This window comes from Zootoca vivipara, chromosome 2 (assembly GCF_965207765.1).
Source record: "Zootoca vivipara chromosome 2, rZooViv2.hap1.1, whole genome shotgun sequence".
In the NCBI taxonomy this organism is placed as follows: Eukaryota; Metazoa; Chordata; class Lepidosauria; order Squamata; family Lacertidae; genus Zootoca; species Zootoca vivipara.
This window is the reverse complement of record NC_142584.1, coordinates 117,786,317-117,804,847: the sequence shown is the minus strand read 5'-3', so window position 1 is coordinate 117,804,847 and position 18,531 is coordinate 117,786,317. Positions and strand designations below refer to the sequence as shown.

The following is an 18,531-nucleotide window of genomic DNA, read 5'->3' as shown; positions in this document are numbered from 1 at the left end:
CAGCAAAACCGTGTTTTTGAAGACAATCTTACTCGGTTACGAGTGATCAGCAAAGAAGAAAAAAGAAAAAGCAGCTTTCATTTTTAAAGTAGTAAGGTCCTATGTCCTCTAGGAGAAACAATATGAGCCTACATTGATTCCTGCCCATTTGTTTAAAGCAATTTGAAGTAAAGGAGTCTGAACTAAAGCGTTCTGTCATGGATGTTTTAGTTGAGATTCCTTGGGGTCCCTTCCAACTTTCACATAGTGTTTTAAAAGTATGGTGTGAATGGGCGGTATCCCTTTAATGGGAAGCCCAAACGCAGGATCTGGATGCAAGAACAACTCTCTCCACCCATGAATCCCAGAAACTGGGATTCAGAACTACGGCTGCCTCCAGCTGCTGTGCTTTTCAAAGGCTTTAAGTTGTGGGTGGAGATTCAAAGGCTTTAAATTGTGGAGTTTCAATCACTAGCTAAAGAAAAAGAAAGCCAGGCCTCTGGTCACACAATTTCCCCAAAATTTTGTTCCATTTAAAAAAACCTTTATTTGCAGATTTAAAAGAGAAAAAATAACCTTATACAACGAATACAAATAGTAACAAAAATACAAATAGTAACAAAATAAGAATACACACAGCACATTATATACATAGTGACCATCACATTAAGGATTTGGCCGGGCTGGTAAAGAAAAAGCATTTTATATGCAATACAACACTATGATGGCGCTGTGGAGTCCAGTCTTTCCCTCCCGGATTTCCCTGTTTAAATTTACAACACGTTTAAGTGAAACTCTTCTTTGATGTGCTCAGATCCAGTCCAAAAGGCATCCGCACAAAACTGGCATCTCTAAGACATATTATCAAATGTAGCCAAGGCAATGCGAAAGGTCGTTATTTATCAAAATGTGTGTGCTGTGTACAAAACTAAGCAGAAATAGCTCATTGCATTGCATTTGTGGTTTAGCACGCTTGCCTTTCTGCACTGTTACACATGAGGCAGCCCAGGAGCCACAGAGATGACCTCACATCCTACTACAATGCAATGCCAGTAAGTCATATTGGGGGGGGGATGTGACTCTAAAAATAAACAAGTCAATCAAAGTGATGCCCAATAATTCCTTTCAAATACAATGGAACAGTGATAAATGATATTCAAAAACATCGAAGCCACGAGATGTTGCAGTACAACTCCCAATAGCTCCAGGCTGGTGCAAATCTGTAGCAATGGTTAGATCCAACAATGAGATTAAGACAAGGCTGAGTTCCAAAAGAACAACCCCAGGCAAAGCTCGGGAGTCTGTATTTATTAGCAGCAGCTTTGACAGGTAAACATTAACTCACGATGTAACTTCCAGCCAATCACAGAGCAAACCTCATGCATAAACATGTACAGGTACAGGTCACTTCCTGCCAACACCCTAACTTCTCCGCCATAGAGGAAGTGGTGGACTGCACATCCCACACATCAAGTACCTGTCACATGTCCCTCTCATCAAACATCCCCCTCCTCTCAGTCTTGTGATCCTCAGTAACTTTCCAAACTCCCCATAAGGATTCATTGTGCTCTTCTCACCTCAGCATGACCCATCCCGGCCTTTCCCTGTTAGGCTAGATCCAACCAGTTCGAACCAAACCTTTCCAGGTGCATCCAGCCTCCCCCAGCACAGTTGACCCATACCTCACCTTCCTATCTCTCACACTGCACTGGTTTGCCAGTATTACTCTAGCTAAACCTAAGGATTAGCGGGTTTGCCACGCTACTATCATACACCAACCCCACATGTCCCCTTTCTTTTGTTTAAAAATGAACCTAGGCTGACAGGGAGAGAAACAATGTAACGGTACTGAGTGCTTGTGTAGAAACTTTGTTGCTGCTTTTACGAGCACAGGCTGTCAAAGCTTTTAAACATATATAAACTTTGTAACCTTTCAAACCACTTAGCATCAGGTACCAATAGAACAATGTATCAAAACATAAATAAGCATTATAGAAAACAATGCAACAGTCTCTTCAGGTAGACTTTGTATCAGCGCCATAAGATTACTGAGTCTCTCAAGAAGTGAGGGTCCAAGAGCTTTAACGTATGTTCCAAACTTTAACTAAATAACCCATTTCCTCAACGGAGAAGAGGTGTCCTTTAAACAGGTAAGCAGTGTCCTTCAGTCCTCTTTTACTGTAGCCGATGGTAGTCATGGTCACGCGGCCTCGCAGAGTTGGATGCCAAACAAGAAAAAGAAGCAAGGAGATGATTTTCAGGTGTCATCGCAACGCCATGAACTCTCAGTATTTCAGTAACCTGCATGGATAAGGCTTTCACTTGGCCCCAGGTGACTCGATGATGCTGTAGTGGCACACGGTCCCGATTCCTCTGTGGATCCCCCTGCGGCAGTGGATCCTGTATTCGCAGATTCGCCAACTCCTGTAGCAGGCTCGACTCCTGCTGTAACCCTTGATGCCATCGATCCACGGTTTCACCCATCTTGCTATATCTGGATTGGTTTACCTGAGGAAAAAGCACAATTGGAAAACCCCTCCCCCGTATATTTCTAAATATTCAAATGATTTAATTTAGTAAATTTGATTTAATTTTAATGTGTTCAATATAAATAATACTGAAGACCCAAATAATAACGAAGACCCATAGGTATATAGGTATTCCTCCTTTTTTTGTTTATGTTTGGCAAGAGACTTACTCTAAGGGGCAAAGACTCTGAGACCTTGAATAGTAACAATGGCATTTGATCATATGTTCACATTTGAGATGCCAGGCACATCTTCCTATAACGGTCCTGCATTTTTAGCTCCCACAGAATCTTACGCTAATATGTTGAGATAGAATTTGGATTAATATCGTAGCGAACCTCAGTGCTACCTGTTAGAAGTTAAATCTACTATTCTAATTCACACTGGATACAAAACTTATAATGCAAATATACCAGAAAACCTTCAGTCCTGGCGTTCAGCAAGCAAACTAAGATTTAACAAGAATAATTAAAAATAATAGAATCATATGGAAAAGACAAATTCTTCACATTAATCATGTGGAAAGAAGCTATGAAAAATATAAGCATTCTAAAATGCGGAAAAGACTCCAATTACAGGTTCCTGGCTATAGAATATCAAACTTCCTGTTGGGCACCTTCTTAAAAACAGAGCCAAAGAAATAGGCAGTAAAATACAAAATGTATTTAAATAGAGAGCATCCATGGTTTTGAATGGACCAATATAGGTCAGAGAAATAAGAAAACCATTGCTGGAATGGCACATGCACTCTTTGTAGAAGAATTAAACAATACTGTTTAATCTTCAATAGAATTTGAGATCTGAGAGAATCCCACAGCAAGCTTTTTGGTGACAGAGGGCAAAGAATGGACCATCTTTTAATTATGATCACAAGAGCAAAATACACCATAAACTACTTGTGTAGCCAAGAAAGCCAACTTCAAGAAGTGTTAGAGGAAAGAAAATGCAAACTGAAGAAAGAAATAGCAGCAATAGGACTTAACAATAAGAAAATAGATTGACATACTATATCCAGGAGAGCCAAATACAAAAAGACTAAAATCTTCATAGGAAATAACAGCAATATGAATAAGCATGAGAAATAAAGAATAAGATATAAAGAATTGCAGCCACAACACATTAAATCTAAGGCTAGTAATAGATATAGGATTGTATTCTCTGACAAAGAGACCCAGAAGATCACAGGAAAATCCAAGAATCTAACATTTAAGAGAAAGATAAAACCTAAGCACTACTGCAGAAATAATCCCAAGAAATTACACAAAAGAGAAATCAAAGAAGAGATCTCATGCCTTCCAAAATGTTGAGAAAATAAAGTATGCAAATAAGGCTTGTAAAAAATGCTAAAATGAAGAAAAATACTAATAGACTGCTATGCATTCACATACCCCACAGAAATGAACTAAAAAATACTCTGCAAACTGTTTGGTTAAGCTGCATCTATATACTTCAGCAAATAAGGAAAAAATGAATACTGCCAAGATGGTGTAGCAGCCAACATAGAAAATCCAACTATTTGCACCAAATTTAGTCCCAAACTACAACCGAATTAAGATTGTTCATGTAAAAACCTAGAACCTGCTGTAGCTAAGAAAAATCCACTCATCTTAGAAAGAAGACAACATACAATAGCTAAGTGTTTGAACTTTACCCTATAGCTGATAAAAGAAGAATCATACAATCAAAAAGAAATAAACACTTTAAATCAAGAGACAATGACTCCTGTAGGTAAGGAATATTATTAATCAAACAAGCTTGTTCCTGGAAGTTCCTTCAGAGAAAAAAATCACAGTTAATTATTAGTCGCTTGAGCATGTGCAGAGGACAAATCTGTGAAAGGAAAACAATGAGCCAACTCTCACACACAAAGAAGTAGGATTTAAACACCTTTCCAATGCTAAAAGAAAGAATTAAGTCTTGGAGGGAAAAACATTAATCTAAGAAATACTGGAACTCCTTCTGAAAATGAATTCTAGTCATCGAGTCTGAAAAGGAAAAATTCTATAAAGAGTAATCAGAAGTAAATTTCTTACACAAAGATTGAAATCAGATTTAACCAGACTATATAGAGAAGAGGTAAGACTCCCATGCTCACACCTGTAAATGGGAAATAAAATACACAAAGCAAAAATCAATTGCCAATTCTACAATTGGAGACTCATTTTAATGCAAACAGTGAAATCCTTTGGAGTTGGGCTACTGGCGATGAACTGGGTAGCTCTTGAAAACAAATGTAAACAGTGAGTTTTCTAGCATTCCCCATTCTTTAACCAAATCTAATCCTGTTAATACCTAAGTGGATATAGGACAACCCTGCATTTGAAAAGAAGGGGAAAGAATTTGTAATACAGACAATAAGCAAGCAGAATATTTTCACTGAACCCTTAAGAAAAGACAATAAAAGCTGACATGGGGAGAGAAAACATAAGCCTTCATTTACATTAGTGAGGAGAAAAAGGTACTTTCTTCAGAAACAATCAGTTGCAGATATTTTAAGTTTTCAGTCTGAACTGGCTACTTTAAGCAGACTGAAAAACTGCCAAATGACAATAGGAAGGTTCCTCTTTTTTTTAAGGAAAGCCTTGAGCAACTTGAACAGCCAAAAATCTGTTAACCATTTAACTATCTCAAGGAAAGGAAATGCAGATCAAAGCTTCTCACCTTCCTGGATCAAAAGGAAACATTTACTCAGGCCCTTTAAGCTTAACGCAGTGCTTCTGTGAAGCCTTCGCAAAGCTGAAAAGGAGTCAAACTTCAGAGACAGAAAATGCAAAGCACTAGCACTGTTTAAGCTAGGTTTCTGCCCAATGGAAATCTTTTTGTCACTTAAAACAGACCTTTCGAGATTTGACTGCCTGTCCTTCTGCAATACGCACTATCCCATAACAAATAATCATAAGCGTCAACAGTGTTTGCAGGACTGTATCTATTGGCAAGGTGTCATTTTCCTCTTCACAATGCTGTGCAGCAGAGAAAGCCACAAGCACCAGGGCAAAAAGTCCAACACCAACCAGCCCTTTCCACAGAGAGGCAGCCACTGCTGTTCGCCTCGTTCCCTCACCTATCAACATTCCTCTCTGTTTTCCTTCTTCCTGCTCCTTCCTAAACCTCATCTGAACCACTCCCCTTGCCTGAAGAGAGTCAGATAGGCTAGGAAATCCCTGGGCATTCAAGCCCTGTGTGACCGGAAAGGAAGCAAGCCCTTCTTCCAGTTCTTCTCTAGTCAACGTTCCTGACCCCAGCTCTCTCTTAAACCCGAGCCGAACAGCACCCCCCACCGTCTTTTTCTGGGACAATGGAGAGGTGGCCAGTAAACTAGAGGATTCCAAAGGCAATGGTAAAGCCAGAACCTCTGGAACTGAGATTGGGAGGTCTGTGGCAGCAGCCTCCACTGAGCAATGAGATACAGAAAGGGGGGTTGCCTTTTCACTTATATAGACCCCTACCAACTCAATTGCATTCCTGCACTTCCGCCAAAGCCTTAACAATCTGGCAGGAGCCCGTGGGGAGGAAAGCAACTGCTTCCCTATCCTGTCCCATACTTTTAAATCCAGGGAACCCTCTTGAGAGTACCACGGGCACTGAAACAATATCTCTTCAACCAACTCTTCTAGCTCTGCCAAACTAGCACCTGTCTGACTGAAATTCCTCAGAATTTCTCTCAGTTCCTGCGGGTGTGCACTCCCTTCCTGAACTGACTCAAGAGAACCCATACTCACGAAAAGAGGGCCGTGGCCGGTGGTACCTAGACTGCTTCGAGTCTTCATATGAGTAGGGCTGGATCACGTCGGGAAGTCACCATTATGTAGCAATGGTTAGATCCAACAATGAGATTAAGACAAGGCTGAGTTCCAAAAGAACAACCCCAGGCAAAGCTCGGGGGTCTGTATTTATTAGCAGCAGCTTTGACAGGTAAACATTAACTCACGATGTAACTTCCAGCCAATCACAGAGCAAACCTCATGCATAAACATGTACAGGTACAGGTCACTTCCTGCCAACACCCTAACTTCTCCGCCATAGAGGAAGTGGTGGACTGCACATCCCACACATCAAGTACCTGTCACATGTCCCTCTCATCAAACATCCCCCTCCTCTCAGTCTTGTGATCCTCAGTAACTTTCCAAACTCCCCATAAGGATTCATTGTGCTCTTCTCACCTCAGCATGACCCATCCCGGTCTTTCCCTGTCAGGCTAGATCCAACCAGTTCGAACCAAACCTTTCCAGGTGCATCCAGCCTCCCCCAGCACAGTTGACCCATACCTCACCTTCCTATCTCTCACACTGTACTGGTTTGCCAGTATTACTCTAGCTAAACCTAAGGATTAGCGGGTTTGCCACGCTACTATCATACACCAACCGCACACAAATCCTATGTGGTTGTTCTGTATTTTGGTGGGAAGGTGGGTTTTTGCTACAAAATACAGACCACCATCCAAGTTCTTTGGGGGGGAACCCAGTGGCTGTGATGCATGTGGCCGATGAGAATTGGAGTCCAAAATATTTGGAGGGCACCAGATTGTGAAGGTTGCTGTAATTATTCATGTGCTTTCTCCTGAAGGGATACAATCATAGCCACACTCTCCTGGCATTCTTTGCTACGACCTAAAGCAGTCTGCTCTGAAGGATGCTGATTCCAAACTCATTTCCTGTGGGGATTCTTGAATGTGATTCATGGCTCTTAGCCAGGCATAGGCAAACTCGGCCCTCCAGATGTTTTGGGACTACAACTCCCATCATCCCTAGTTAACAGGACCAGTGGTCAGGGATGATGGGAACTATAGTCCCAAAACAGCTGGAGAGCCAAGCCAAGTTTGCCTATCCCTGCTCTTAGCCGTTGAGTTTCTCCCATGTGCAAATTTTGTAATGTGAATTAACATGTGTATTCCACCAAAACCTCGATGTCTATAAAGTGCGTTCCTCTGCGTGAATTCTCTGGTGAAGTTTAAGACTTGATCCATGGCGGAAACTCTTCTCACACTGGGAACATTGATACGGCTTCTCCCCTGTGTGGATTCTGTGGTGCCTGTTCAGGTTTCCACTCCAGCTGAAGCTCTTTCCGCACTCGAAGCATTTGTACGGCTTTTCCCCTCTGTGGATTCTTTCATGCACTCTCAGGTACGTGCTCTGAACAAAGCTCTTTCCACACTCTGAGCATTTATAGCGCTTTTCGCCAACATGGACTCTCTGGTGTGCATTAAGGTCTGAACTGTGAGGGAACTGCTTCCTGTTCTCTGAATACTCATGTGGCTTTTCTCCCATGTGGATTCTCTGATGCTTAGTAAGGTTCATCCAGCCAATGAAACCCTTTCCACACTCTGAGCACATCAACAGTCTCTCTCCATTCTCAATATTCCTTTTCTTGCCTGCACGATGTTCTGCTAGTATTGGAACTTCACGGAAGCCAGCCCCCACAGAAGCCAAGCGTTTCTTCCTCCACTTCTGCTTTTGTTCAGTTCTCTTTCTTTGAGGAATGTTTTCTTCATCCCTTTCACCCCCATCACCTGAAAGAATCAAGGAGGAACAGATCCTCAAATCAAGAAGGAAACTCAATGAATCAACGAAAGTAGAAAATATTAAGTGGGGAGGCAAATCCTTTCAAATACATTAAACAGCCTCTGATGGTGAAAAGGAAATAGTAACAGATACTGTTACACAAAGAGTCGGACACGACTAAACAACAATAACAACTGCTACACACGCCACATTATATATGGTCCGCATTTGTAGGAAATTGATATTTTAGTATGGCAGTCTCTATACTTTGGAATTCCCTGCATATTGATATGAGACAAGTGCCTTCACCCTTTTTGGCACCTGCTTAAAACATTTTTGCTCAGACAAGTCTACCCAGGTATCTAGAATACTGATGTGCTTGTAGTTTATTACTATTTTTAATCTTTTGAATTTACCCTTGATTTCTGTTTTAACTGGGCGAAGCACAACCCAAATCCTGCAGGGGAATAGCTGTAGTTTGATGATACAACATGTGCCTTGCTTTGAGGTTTTTCTATAACCAAGCACTAAATATTTTTGTGTGTGAAACAAGTAGCATAAATTATTAGCAGTAGTAAACCTACTACGCACCCTCCGTCAGCAGGTCCTGGGGTGGTTTACAACAATCTAAAATTCGTAATTTAAAAAAGGATTTTAGAAAATTTTACAGTCCCGGGAAAGGGGTGGGCTGTCAAAACACGTCTCAGGTCTCAAGGCCAGGGTAGAGAGCTACGTCTTCAGCATTCAGTTACAGGTAAGAGAAAACAGGTAAGTTTTTATAAAGATTTTTTTAAACTGAGGGGAGCCCCTGCTGTTTCTTTCAGAAGTGAATTCCGGAGTGCAGGAGACACCACTAAAAAGGTCCTGCTTCCCTCTGGTGCCCACCAGCTTAATTAAGGAGGGCGTGGGAGTCTGGTCTCACAGAAATAAAAATGTCTGCCAGGTATCTGCATGGCTTGCTAGGCCAAAAATACAGGGAGTCCCATCTCAGTTAAGCACCTACCTGCTAATGTCTCTTGTTCTTCAGAGCCCTCAATGAATGCATTTTCCCGTTCTTTCTGCAATGTGATGCCAGACCTGGAAATTGGTAGTCCTTTTTTTGAGAGAAATAAGGTATTATTATTTATTCAATTTATATACTCCCCTTTATCAGGGTGGAGTACAACATTAAAACACATTGCACAGCATCAATGACAAAAAGAGCATACTGACAGACACCTAATTATGATCATAATGATAATGATAATGATAATGATAATGATAATGATAATAATAATAATAATAATAATAATTTATTTATACCCCGCCCATCTGGCCAGGTTCCCCCAGCCACTCTGGGCGGCTTCCAACAAAATATTAAAATACAGAAATCAATCAAACATTAAAAGCTTCCCTAAATAGGGCTGCCTTAAGATGCCTTCTAAAGGTCTGGTAATTGTTATTCTCTTTGACCTCTGGTGGGAGGGCATTCCACAGGGTGGGTGCCACTACTGAGAAGGCCCTTTGCCTGCTTCCCTGTAACTTGGCTTCTCGTAGCGAGAATAGTCCTGCTCCCCATACTTTTGCAGGTCATAGATTATTTAATAGGCATAGGGCCTGGGTAATGGTATAATGCTGCCTTAAAAGTATAGCATGGATGGGGCCAGAGCTTATTTATTTGAATCCTTTTGACCTGCACTTTCATAGCATATATCAAGGAGGGTTGTGGCATAAATTCAATTAAATCAGAATAAATATCTGTAAAATGGTAAGCCAGTAAGCTTACTGCGAAATGATATATAATGAATTGAAAAGGGTGTTCAAAATAACCTTTGTAAAAAAACAAAACCAGAAGCTTTTCTTTGGGGAATTATAGGGACAGAACCACCTAAATTGTATTGAAATTTATTTATGTATGCGACTACAACAGCAAGGATGTTACTCGCCCCAAAATGGAAAGAAGCAGAAGTCCCAGCAAAGGAAGAAAGCTGCAAAAGCTTATGGAATGTGCAGAAATGGTGGAACGTACCAGAAGAATAAGAAATCAAGATAAACTTTTTATAAAAGAATGGAAACGCCTTATTGAATATTTACAGATAAATTGCAAACAGATAAAAACATTGGCAGGGTTACTGTAATAACCCGCAGTTTCATACAAGTTTATATTTAAAGTAGATAATTAAATGAGCAAATTAAATGAATTTGGATATGCAGAAGATATTAAAAAATAAATTTAAGGAACCACAGAAAGAGGGGGAAAGGGAGTCAAACTTTGAAATGTTAAAATGATTGTGAAATTAAAGAAATGCATAAATTTGAAAAGTATAAATAAACTTTAATATAATAATAAATAAATAAATATCTGTAAAACATGTTTACAAACACCAGTAAAACAGCAACAGATACTAGCTGGCTGAAGGGGGGGGGGCGAATCCATATTGTAAGGATGTGACTAAAAAGTACAGTTTTTAAGACACATCTGAAAGAAGGCAGGGGTGGCTCCTGCCAAACATCCACAGACAGGGAGTTCTGCAGGGTGGAGCCTGCCACACTAAAGGCCCTTGTCAGCTACTGTCACACGCTGTGACGTTTCCCACAATGCACTGCCGCATACAAAGAGCAGCAACTATTCCTCCTCTCAGGATCTATCAGGCAAAACCAAGGAGAAGCCTTACCTAAAGATACCAGATTCTCATAATTCTCCTCCATGACTTCTTTGTGCAGCACTCTCTGGCCGGGATCCAGCAAAGCCCATTCGTACTCTTTGAAATGAATTGCCACCTCCTCAAGGGACACGGGAACCTGAAAGAGGGATGTCCCATCAAATCCCACACCTCTTGCGGGGTCTGAAAAAGGAACCTGGGTGGTCCCCTGCCCATTTCCCCAATGATTCCACCCACCCCGTACCTGTTCCAATTGGGCAGAAGCCATTTCCAGTCTGGCACAAAGAGGAGGAGCTCTAGAAGGAACCTCTGGGGTCATCTCGCTGTCTCCAAACGTTGTTTGACATCCTATTGGGAAGACGAAGAAAACGGGGAGGCATTTTAGGCTCTGTGATTTAGCCCAAATGCTAATCTAGTAGGCATCCATGTTGGGTGTGGTGTCTCTTTGTTCTAAGCTGCTGAAGAGAATGGGTGTTATTCTCTATCTCCAGCAGTGTGATCTTTAAATAAGGTGGACTACAAAGAGAGGTGTCTCCACCCAACAAGGATTCCTGAGAGAAATCATTAACACAACCCACAGGATCCAGGCATATTCAAGAGAAGGAGAGACCATGTTGAAACCTGCTCCTTTATGGACCTTACCCAGAGAGGTGGTGTCCATGTCAGCCTCCTGCTTGATCTCCCTGAACAGTGGCCTCTCGGTGGCATCCTGCAGGATGTTCTCTGCCTTCATGAAACATGAGGTTGCTTTGGATGACATCTCCTGCACCTGAGATAGGAGCCCATGCAAGGAAGTGGGGGGGGGGGAGAGAGACAGGAAACAGGTCAGGCAAAGGCCAGGGGTGCCATTAAATAACAGAAGATGAATAAATGTTCAAGTATTAAGTTACTATTACTGTATTGGCCCCTATATAAGCCACACTCCCCCCCATTGCGATCTTGAAAAGTTAAAGTGCAACTTATATTCGCCACCTTACAAAAAGTATTGGGTATGCAGCCAGGAGCGCGGCATTGCAGTGCTTGTCCCAAACGTAATGCCCCATCTTCTCCCCCAAGGCCAGGAAGGGAGAAAGCGAGGAAGGGAACGGCTTATATTCGGGTATTGTCTCCCCCCCCCGCCTTAACTTTTCAATGTACATCATATTTGGGCCAATACAGTATTATTATCATCATCATTAATAATAATTGTTATTTACCCTCCCTTTCACTCCAAGGTCCCAGGGTAGGTTGCGGCATTAATACACAATACTAAAAACAATTCAAAACTTGGATTCATAAAAGTAAGGTGAGTCCCAAAAGCATACACCTCAAAAGCCAGGGAAAAAAATGAGCATCACCAGCATTTGCTGGAAGCTGTATAATGCAGGTAACCAGATGTACCTCTATGGGGAAGGAGTGCCACAGCTTAGGGGCCACCACAGAGAAGGCCTTCTGCCTCCCACCAAACCTCTGAGGGTGGAGGAACTACCAAGAGGGCCCCCCATCTGCTGATCCTAGCACCTGAGAGGATCTGGTAATTTATCAGCTAGAAGATTGATCAGTGAATCCCAATACAACTAAAGGATTGGGGCCTTGGAATTACCAGAGCAAAACAGTCTCTCACCACAGCCTCCTTCTGGTCTTCCGCTTGGCTCATGAGAAAACCTTCGGCCAGGGCCACTGCCTGGGAAGTGGTCTCCACTCCACATTCCCTGACCCAGCTCTCCATCTCTGGGGGGAGGACAGCCAGGAACTGCTCCAGGATCACCAGGTCCAGCATCTGAGCCTTGGTGTGCCTCTTCGGCTCCAGCCACTGTTGGCAAAGGCGGTGGAGTTGGCTGCAAACCTCTCGGGGTCCCTCGGCCTCCTGGTAGCGGAAATGCCTGAAACGTTGGCGCCGAGCGTCTGAGCTGAGGACGTCCTCCTCACCCAGGATCTCCTGTGTGGTTTTGTTTGAGGATGTCACACTGCCCCTCACCTGGATGGTGTGAGGAGCTACCCTTGCTTTCCCCCCTGTGTCAGTTGCCACAGAGTCTTGCTCTTCCATCTTTCCTCCACAGGAACTGTCATTTGCCTTTCTTTTCTGCCTAGGAGGGAAGGAGCATGTCGTATTGCTGCTTCTTTTGGTCTCGTCAGCCACATCTCTGTGCCATTTCATGAGGTGACTGTGCATCGCGGTGGTGGTTCCCACCTTCTGGCAACCACTGGGCTTCCCAAGACTAACAGTTTGATGGCACAGATTGCGATGGACCACAGATTTGCTATTGGCATCCTTGGTGAAGAGCTTCCGCACAAAGGACGTTTTCCCATGATGGGCTGGTGGCTCCATGTTGGTGGCAACCTTGGGCTCAAAGGATCCAGAGCAGGTGGAGTTGACTAGGGAGTGCGGCCTTTTGAAGCCAGAGGCTCCTCTTTCCTTGAGTACTCGTAGTGCCCTTTCCTCTGCACGGTCCTCCTTTACCAGCACAGTGTTGCCATCCCTTGACTCAAAATCTTGACTGCTGGTGCTCTCTAGCAAAGTGAATTCCCTCGGCTGGCATGCTACACAAGCCAGAGAAGTGGATTGCAATCTAGAAGTGCCTGACATGGACCGAGTGCGAGGCCGGCAGGGTGTCCTCTTGCCACTTCCTGCTGCCTTGTTAAGAGCGGGCGTCAATCCCAAAGTGCCTGAGACAGACCGGGTGCGAGGCCTGGAAGATGCAGTCTTGCCACTTCCTGACGCCTTGTCAAGGACATCTCTGTGCTTTCTCATCATGTGACTGTGCATTGCAGTGGTTCCCACCAGCTGGCAACCGTCAGGCCTCCCGAGGCGAACCGCCCCATGGCAGAGATGGCACTGGACCACAAATTTGCTTATTGTCGCGAAGTATCTCCACATGGAAGAGATCCTCTGCCTTTTGGCTGGTGGCTCCATAGCGGTGGCGTCCTCTGGCTCAAGGGATGTGGAGGAGGACTGTCTTAGGGGGCGTCTGCTTCTATGCAGCTCTGGGACCACGCCTGGGGTGCTGCTCAGGGGAATTTGGCCACGATGGGCTTCTGCTTGTGCTGGAAGCGGCAAGTTCAGCGTGTTGGAACCGGGAAGTTCCTTCTCTTCCTCCACACTGCTCTCCAGTGCCAGAATGAAATCCTCATCCTCCGACTCAAAAAGATCCTCTTGGGAAGACTCCAGTGGAGATTCTTCAGTAGGGTTTTGGGAACCGCTCCATGCCTCTTGTATGCTGAGCTGTGGTCCCAAGCAGTTCCTTTCTATTGTCCTCTCCATCTTATTCTGCAGGTTGCCCATTGCGTAAGAGGCAGTCACTGTGAATCAATCCAGCCGAGTCTAATTTTTTTTGGGGGGGGGGCGGGGAGAAAGAGAAAAAGAATAAATCAATCACTGCTTTTCAATAGAAGCACCCATTAAAATCTAAGGGAAGGGAATTTGTATGAGCTTTAATGTGCACTGTTCATCCAAGGGCAAAATTGTTGGAGCTCTCCTTATTTCCCAAGTCAGAATCTGTTTATAAATGTCAGTTGCGAAATCAGCTTTTCAAACTATAATGTATTTATATATTCCCACAGAGACATATAAATATGAAGCAGGCACTGGCTGATAAAGGTTTATGACATAAAAAAACCTGTTTTTTAAACCCCCAAAGACTCTTTTTTGCTGCTTATTCATAATGACTGTGAGTGACAACCCCACCCCTATAGCTTTCACCAAGTGCTTATTGTCCCTGTAAAATATTCAAAAGTTTTTTTTTACATTTATACTTAATTTATATATTTAAAATATATTTAATATTATGGAGGCTCTCAACACACCGGTTTGAGACTTCCTTACAGCTTGGCAGCCTAGCGCTTCCAGGAAAGCGGGTGGTGCAAGAGTTAATGAATAAGCACCCCAAAGGATACGGGCCTCTCAGCGATACTGCCTCTCAGTAATTTGTATGGATAACCTTGTATGCATTGAACATTTTGTTATGCGTTTGGCTCCCATGAATTCCTGTGCCCAGCGTTTGTTGGAACAGAAGTTTAATCAATGCTTGGAGTTCCAGACATGGGTTTAAGCAAGTACAAAAATATAAGACAGGCACGTTCCCCATGTCCAGGAGATCACCTGAAAGGCCATTGACACATAAAACATGGGTCACACAGGGGACTATGTCATTCTGGCAAATGTGTGAAGCCCCTCCCAGATGCCTGTGTTAGTTAGATGACAGAAGGCTTTCATCTGTTCGAAAAATATCAATGAAAAGGACTTTCGAAATACAGCAACTCCTTACTTGAAACTATTGAATTGCAAATTCTAGGGCAGGCATAGGCAAACTCGGCCCTCCAGATGTTTTTGGTCTACAACTCCTGTGATCCCTAGCTAGCAGAACCAGTGGTCAGGGATGATGGGAATTGGAGTCCCAAAACATCTGGAGGGCTGAGTTTGCCTATGCCTGTTCTAGGGATCCCAGTTTGATGTATTACTATGACCCAGGGGCAAGTCAGTTAAGCGGTTCAGGGGCAGTGCAACAGGATTGCAAAACTTTGGCACCAGTTTGGAGGGGGCCCCAAATTTCAGGGTTTGTAGTTAATGAAGCTCCAGAGCATGTTTTGCATTTCCCTCAGTGATGATCATTGCAAAGCTTCCTGAAGCTGCGTAGAAGTACCTAATGTATTTAGCTATTAAGAAGGCAAATAGCACCAGCATTTTGCAGTGGTGAGGCAGAAGTCAATTTGGGGTGCTGGGGTTCCTAGGATGCTGTCTTAGGGACCCTGCTACCACCCACTCACCCCTTGCAACCCCAGACAACTGCACCCCTGGGTGAGACTGACCAATGGCCCCTCCCAAAAATATACATAGAACAATTTAAATGGGGTGATCAAAAAGAGAGGCTAAATTGATGCAGTGTGTGGCAACCTCTAAACTTTGGAACTGCCTGCCTATTGACATCAAGCAGGCATCTTTACTGCACTCTTTTCAGCACCCACTTAAAACATTTTTGTTTAGGCAAGCGTATCCAGACATGTAGAAATGTTTCCTCTCTTACTTAACTGCCCTGGATTTTTAATCTTCTGAATGTTTTCAAATATTTGCTTTTAACTATTTTTAAGCAGCATCGAAATCAGATTGATTATATTCTCTGCAGCCAAGGATGGAGAAGCTCTATACAGTCAGCAAAAACAAGACCTGGAGCTGACTGTAACTCAGATCATCAGCTTCTTATAGCAAAATTCCAGCTTAAACTGAAGAAAGTAGGAAAAACCACTGGGCCAGTAAGATACAATCTAAATCAAATCCCTTATGAATACACAGTGGAAGTGAGGAACAGGTTTAAGGATTTAGATTTGGTGGACAGAGTGCCTGAAGAACTATGGATGGAGGCTCGTAACATTATACAGGAGGCAGCAACGAAAACCATCCCAAGGAAAAGGAAATGCAAGAAAGCAAAATGGCTGTCCAACGAGGCCTTACAAATAGCGGAGGAGAGGAGGCAAGCAAAATGCAAGGGAGATAGGGAAAGATACAGGAAACTGAATGCAGATTTCCAAAAAATAGCAAGGAGAGACAAGAGGGTCTTCCTAAATGAGCAATGCAAAGAAATAGAGGAAAACAATAGAATGGGGAAAACCAGAGATCTGTTCAAGAAAATTGGAGATATGAAAGGAACATTTCGTACAAAGATTACCATAATAAAGGACAAAGGTGGTAAGGACCTAACAGAAGTAGAAGACATCAAGAAGAGGTGTCAAGAATACACAGAGGAATTATACCAGAAAGATATGGAGGTCTCGTACACCTCAGGTAGTGTGGTTGCTGACCTTGAGCCAGACATCTTGGAGAGTGAAGTCAAATGGGCCTTAGAAAGCATTGCTAATAACAAGGCCAGCGGAAGTGATGATATTCCAGCTGAACTATTTAAAATTTTAAAATATGATGCTGTTAAGGTGCTACACCCAATATGCCAGCAAGTATGGAAAACTGAGCAATGGCCAGAGGATTGGAGAAGATCAGTCTACATCCCAATTCCAAAGAAGGGCAGTGCCAAAGAATGCTCCAACTACCGCACAATTGCGCTCATTTCACACGCTAGCAAGGTTATGCTTAAAATTCTACAAGGCAGGCTTAGGCAGTATGTGGACCGAGAACTCCCAGAAGTGCAAGCTGGATTTCAAAGGGGCAGAGGAACCAGAGACCAAATTGCAAACATGCGCTGGATTATGGAGAAAGCTAGAGAGTTCCAGAAAAACGTCTACTTCTGCTTCATTGACTATGCAAAAGCCTTTGACTGTGTCGACCACAGCAAACTATGGCAAGTTCTTAAAGAAATGGGAGTGCCTGATCACCTCATCTGTCTCCTGAGAAATCTCTATGTGGGACAAGAAGCTACAGTTAGAACTGGATATGGAACAACTGATTGGTTCAAAATTGGGAAAGGAGTACGACAAGGCTGTATATTGTCTCCCTGCTTATTTAACTTATATGCAGAATTCATCATGCGAAAGGCTGGACTAGATGAATCCCAAGCCGTTTCAGGAATTAAGATTGCCGGAAGAAATATCAACAACCTCAGATATGCAGATGACACAACCTTGATGGCAGAAAGTGAGGAGGAATTAAAGAACCTTTTAATGAGGGTGAAAGAGGAGAGCGCAAAATATGGTCTGAAGCTCAACATCAAAAAAACCAAGATCATGGCCACTGGTCCCATCACCTCCTGGCAAATAGAAGGGGAAGAAATGGAGGCAGTGAAAGATTTTACTTTCTTGGGCTCCTTGATCACTGCAGATGGTGACAGCAGTCATGAAATTAAAAGACGCCTGCTTCTTGGGAGAAAAGCAATGACAAACCTAGACAGCATCTTAAAAAGCAGAGACATCACCTTGCCTACAAAGGTCCGTATAGTTAAAGCTATGGCTTTCCCATTAATGATGTATGGAAGTGAGAGCTGGACCATAAAGAAGGCTGATCGCCGAAGAATTGATGCTTTTGAATTGTGGTGCTGGAGGAGACTCTTGAGAGTCCCATGGACTGCAAGAAGATCAAACCTATCCATTCTTAAGGAAATCAGCCCTGAGTGCTCCCTGGAAGGACAGATCGTGAAGCTGAGGCTCCAATACTTTGGCCACCTCATGAGAAGAGAAGAATCCTTGGAAAAGACCCTGATGTTGGGAAAGATGGAGGGCACTAGGAGAAGGGGATGACAGAGGACGAGATGGTTGGACAGTGTTCTCGAAGCTACGAACAAGAGTTTGACCAAACTGCAGGAGGCGGTGGAAGACAGGAGTGCCTGGCGTGCTATGGTCCATGGGGTCACGAAGAGTCGGACATGACTAAACGACTAAACAACAACAATTTTTAAGCAGTCATGTTTACGTTTTATTTTATAAATTTTATAAGACACTTAGAGGTTTGTTTGTTTTACACAATCAAGTTGTGTATATAGGTATGTTGTGTGTGTGTGTGCGTGCACACACACACACACATATAAATACACACACATATACATACATACATATGTACACATACACACACATATATAACCTTCAATTACACAATGAAAAACTCTGCCAAAGCAATTTACAACTAGCGTAAAAAATATGGTGTGTCCAATGCTACTCCTACTCAGAGTAGGCCCTACAGAAGTTCATAGGTTTCTTAATTAGAGCAGGTTTACTCGGGGTAGACCTGCTGAAATTAAGTAACCTATTAACCAGTTGGATACAAACTGGAGTAATAAAAATGGACACTAGCATGTTTAAAAGTCAGGATAGCAACACAATATGAGAAGGACCCATGCCTTTGATCAACTGTGAGGGGGAGTTGACTATAAAATAGCTCTAAAGCCAGCGGTGGGGAGAGGGAGAGAGAGCTTCCCTTCGCTCCCAACGGTATGCAAATGGGGCATCTTAACGTTCAAGGGCAGAACATCT

At 43.1% G+C, this 18,531-nt stretch overlaps 1 protein-coding gene across 1 annotated transcript; it reads right to left on the bottom strand.

Annotated features, from left to right (window-relative positions):
* Positions 1–513: 513 nt before the first annotated feature.
* LOC148687183 (uncharacterized) lies at positions 514–13,909 on the bottom strand. The gene is made up of 7 exons (XM_088664274.1): positions 13,004–13,909; positions 12,251–12,973; positions 11,290–11,416; positions 10,892–10,995; positions 10,660–10,786; positions 9,009–9,098; positions 514–8,013 (listed from the first exon to the last, which is right to left on the bottom strand). The coding sequence occupies exons 1-7, from the start codon at positions 13,907–13,909 to the stop codon at positions 7,415–7,417; spliced, it is 2,676 nt and encodes an 891-aa protein (XP_088520400.1). The 3' UTR covers positions 514–7,414.
* Positions 13,910–18,531: the final 4,622 nt, after the last annotated feature.

Coding starts and splice junctions, on each gene's coding strand:
- LOC148687183 (XM_088664274.1), bottom strand. CDS start 13,909: ATGGGCAACCTGCAGAATAAGATGGAGAGGACAATAGAAAGGAACTGC. Junction 11,417..12,250: donor AAGACCAGAAGGAGGCTGTG/GTGAGAGACTGT, acceptor CTCCTATCTCAG/GTGCAGGAGATGTCATCCAA. Junction 8,014..9,008: donor AGAACAAGAGACATTAGCAG/GTAGGTGCTTAA, acceptor TGATTCTTTCAG/GTGATGGGGGTGAAAGGGAT.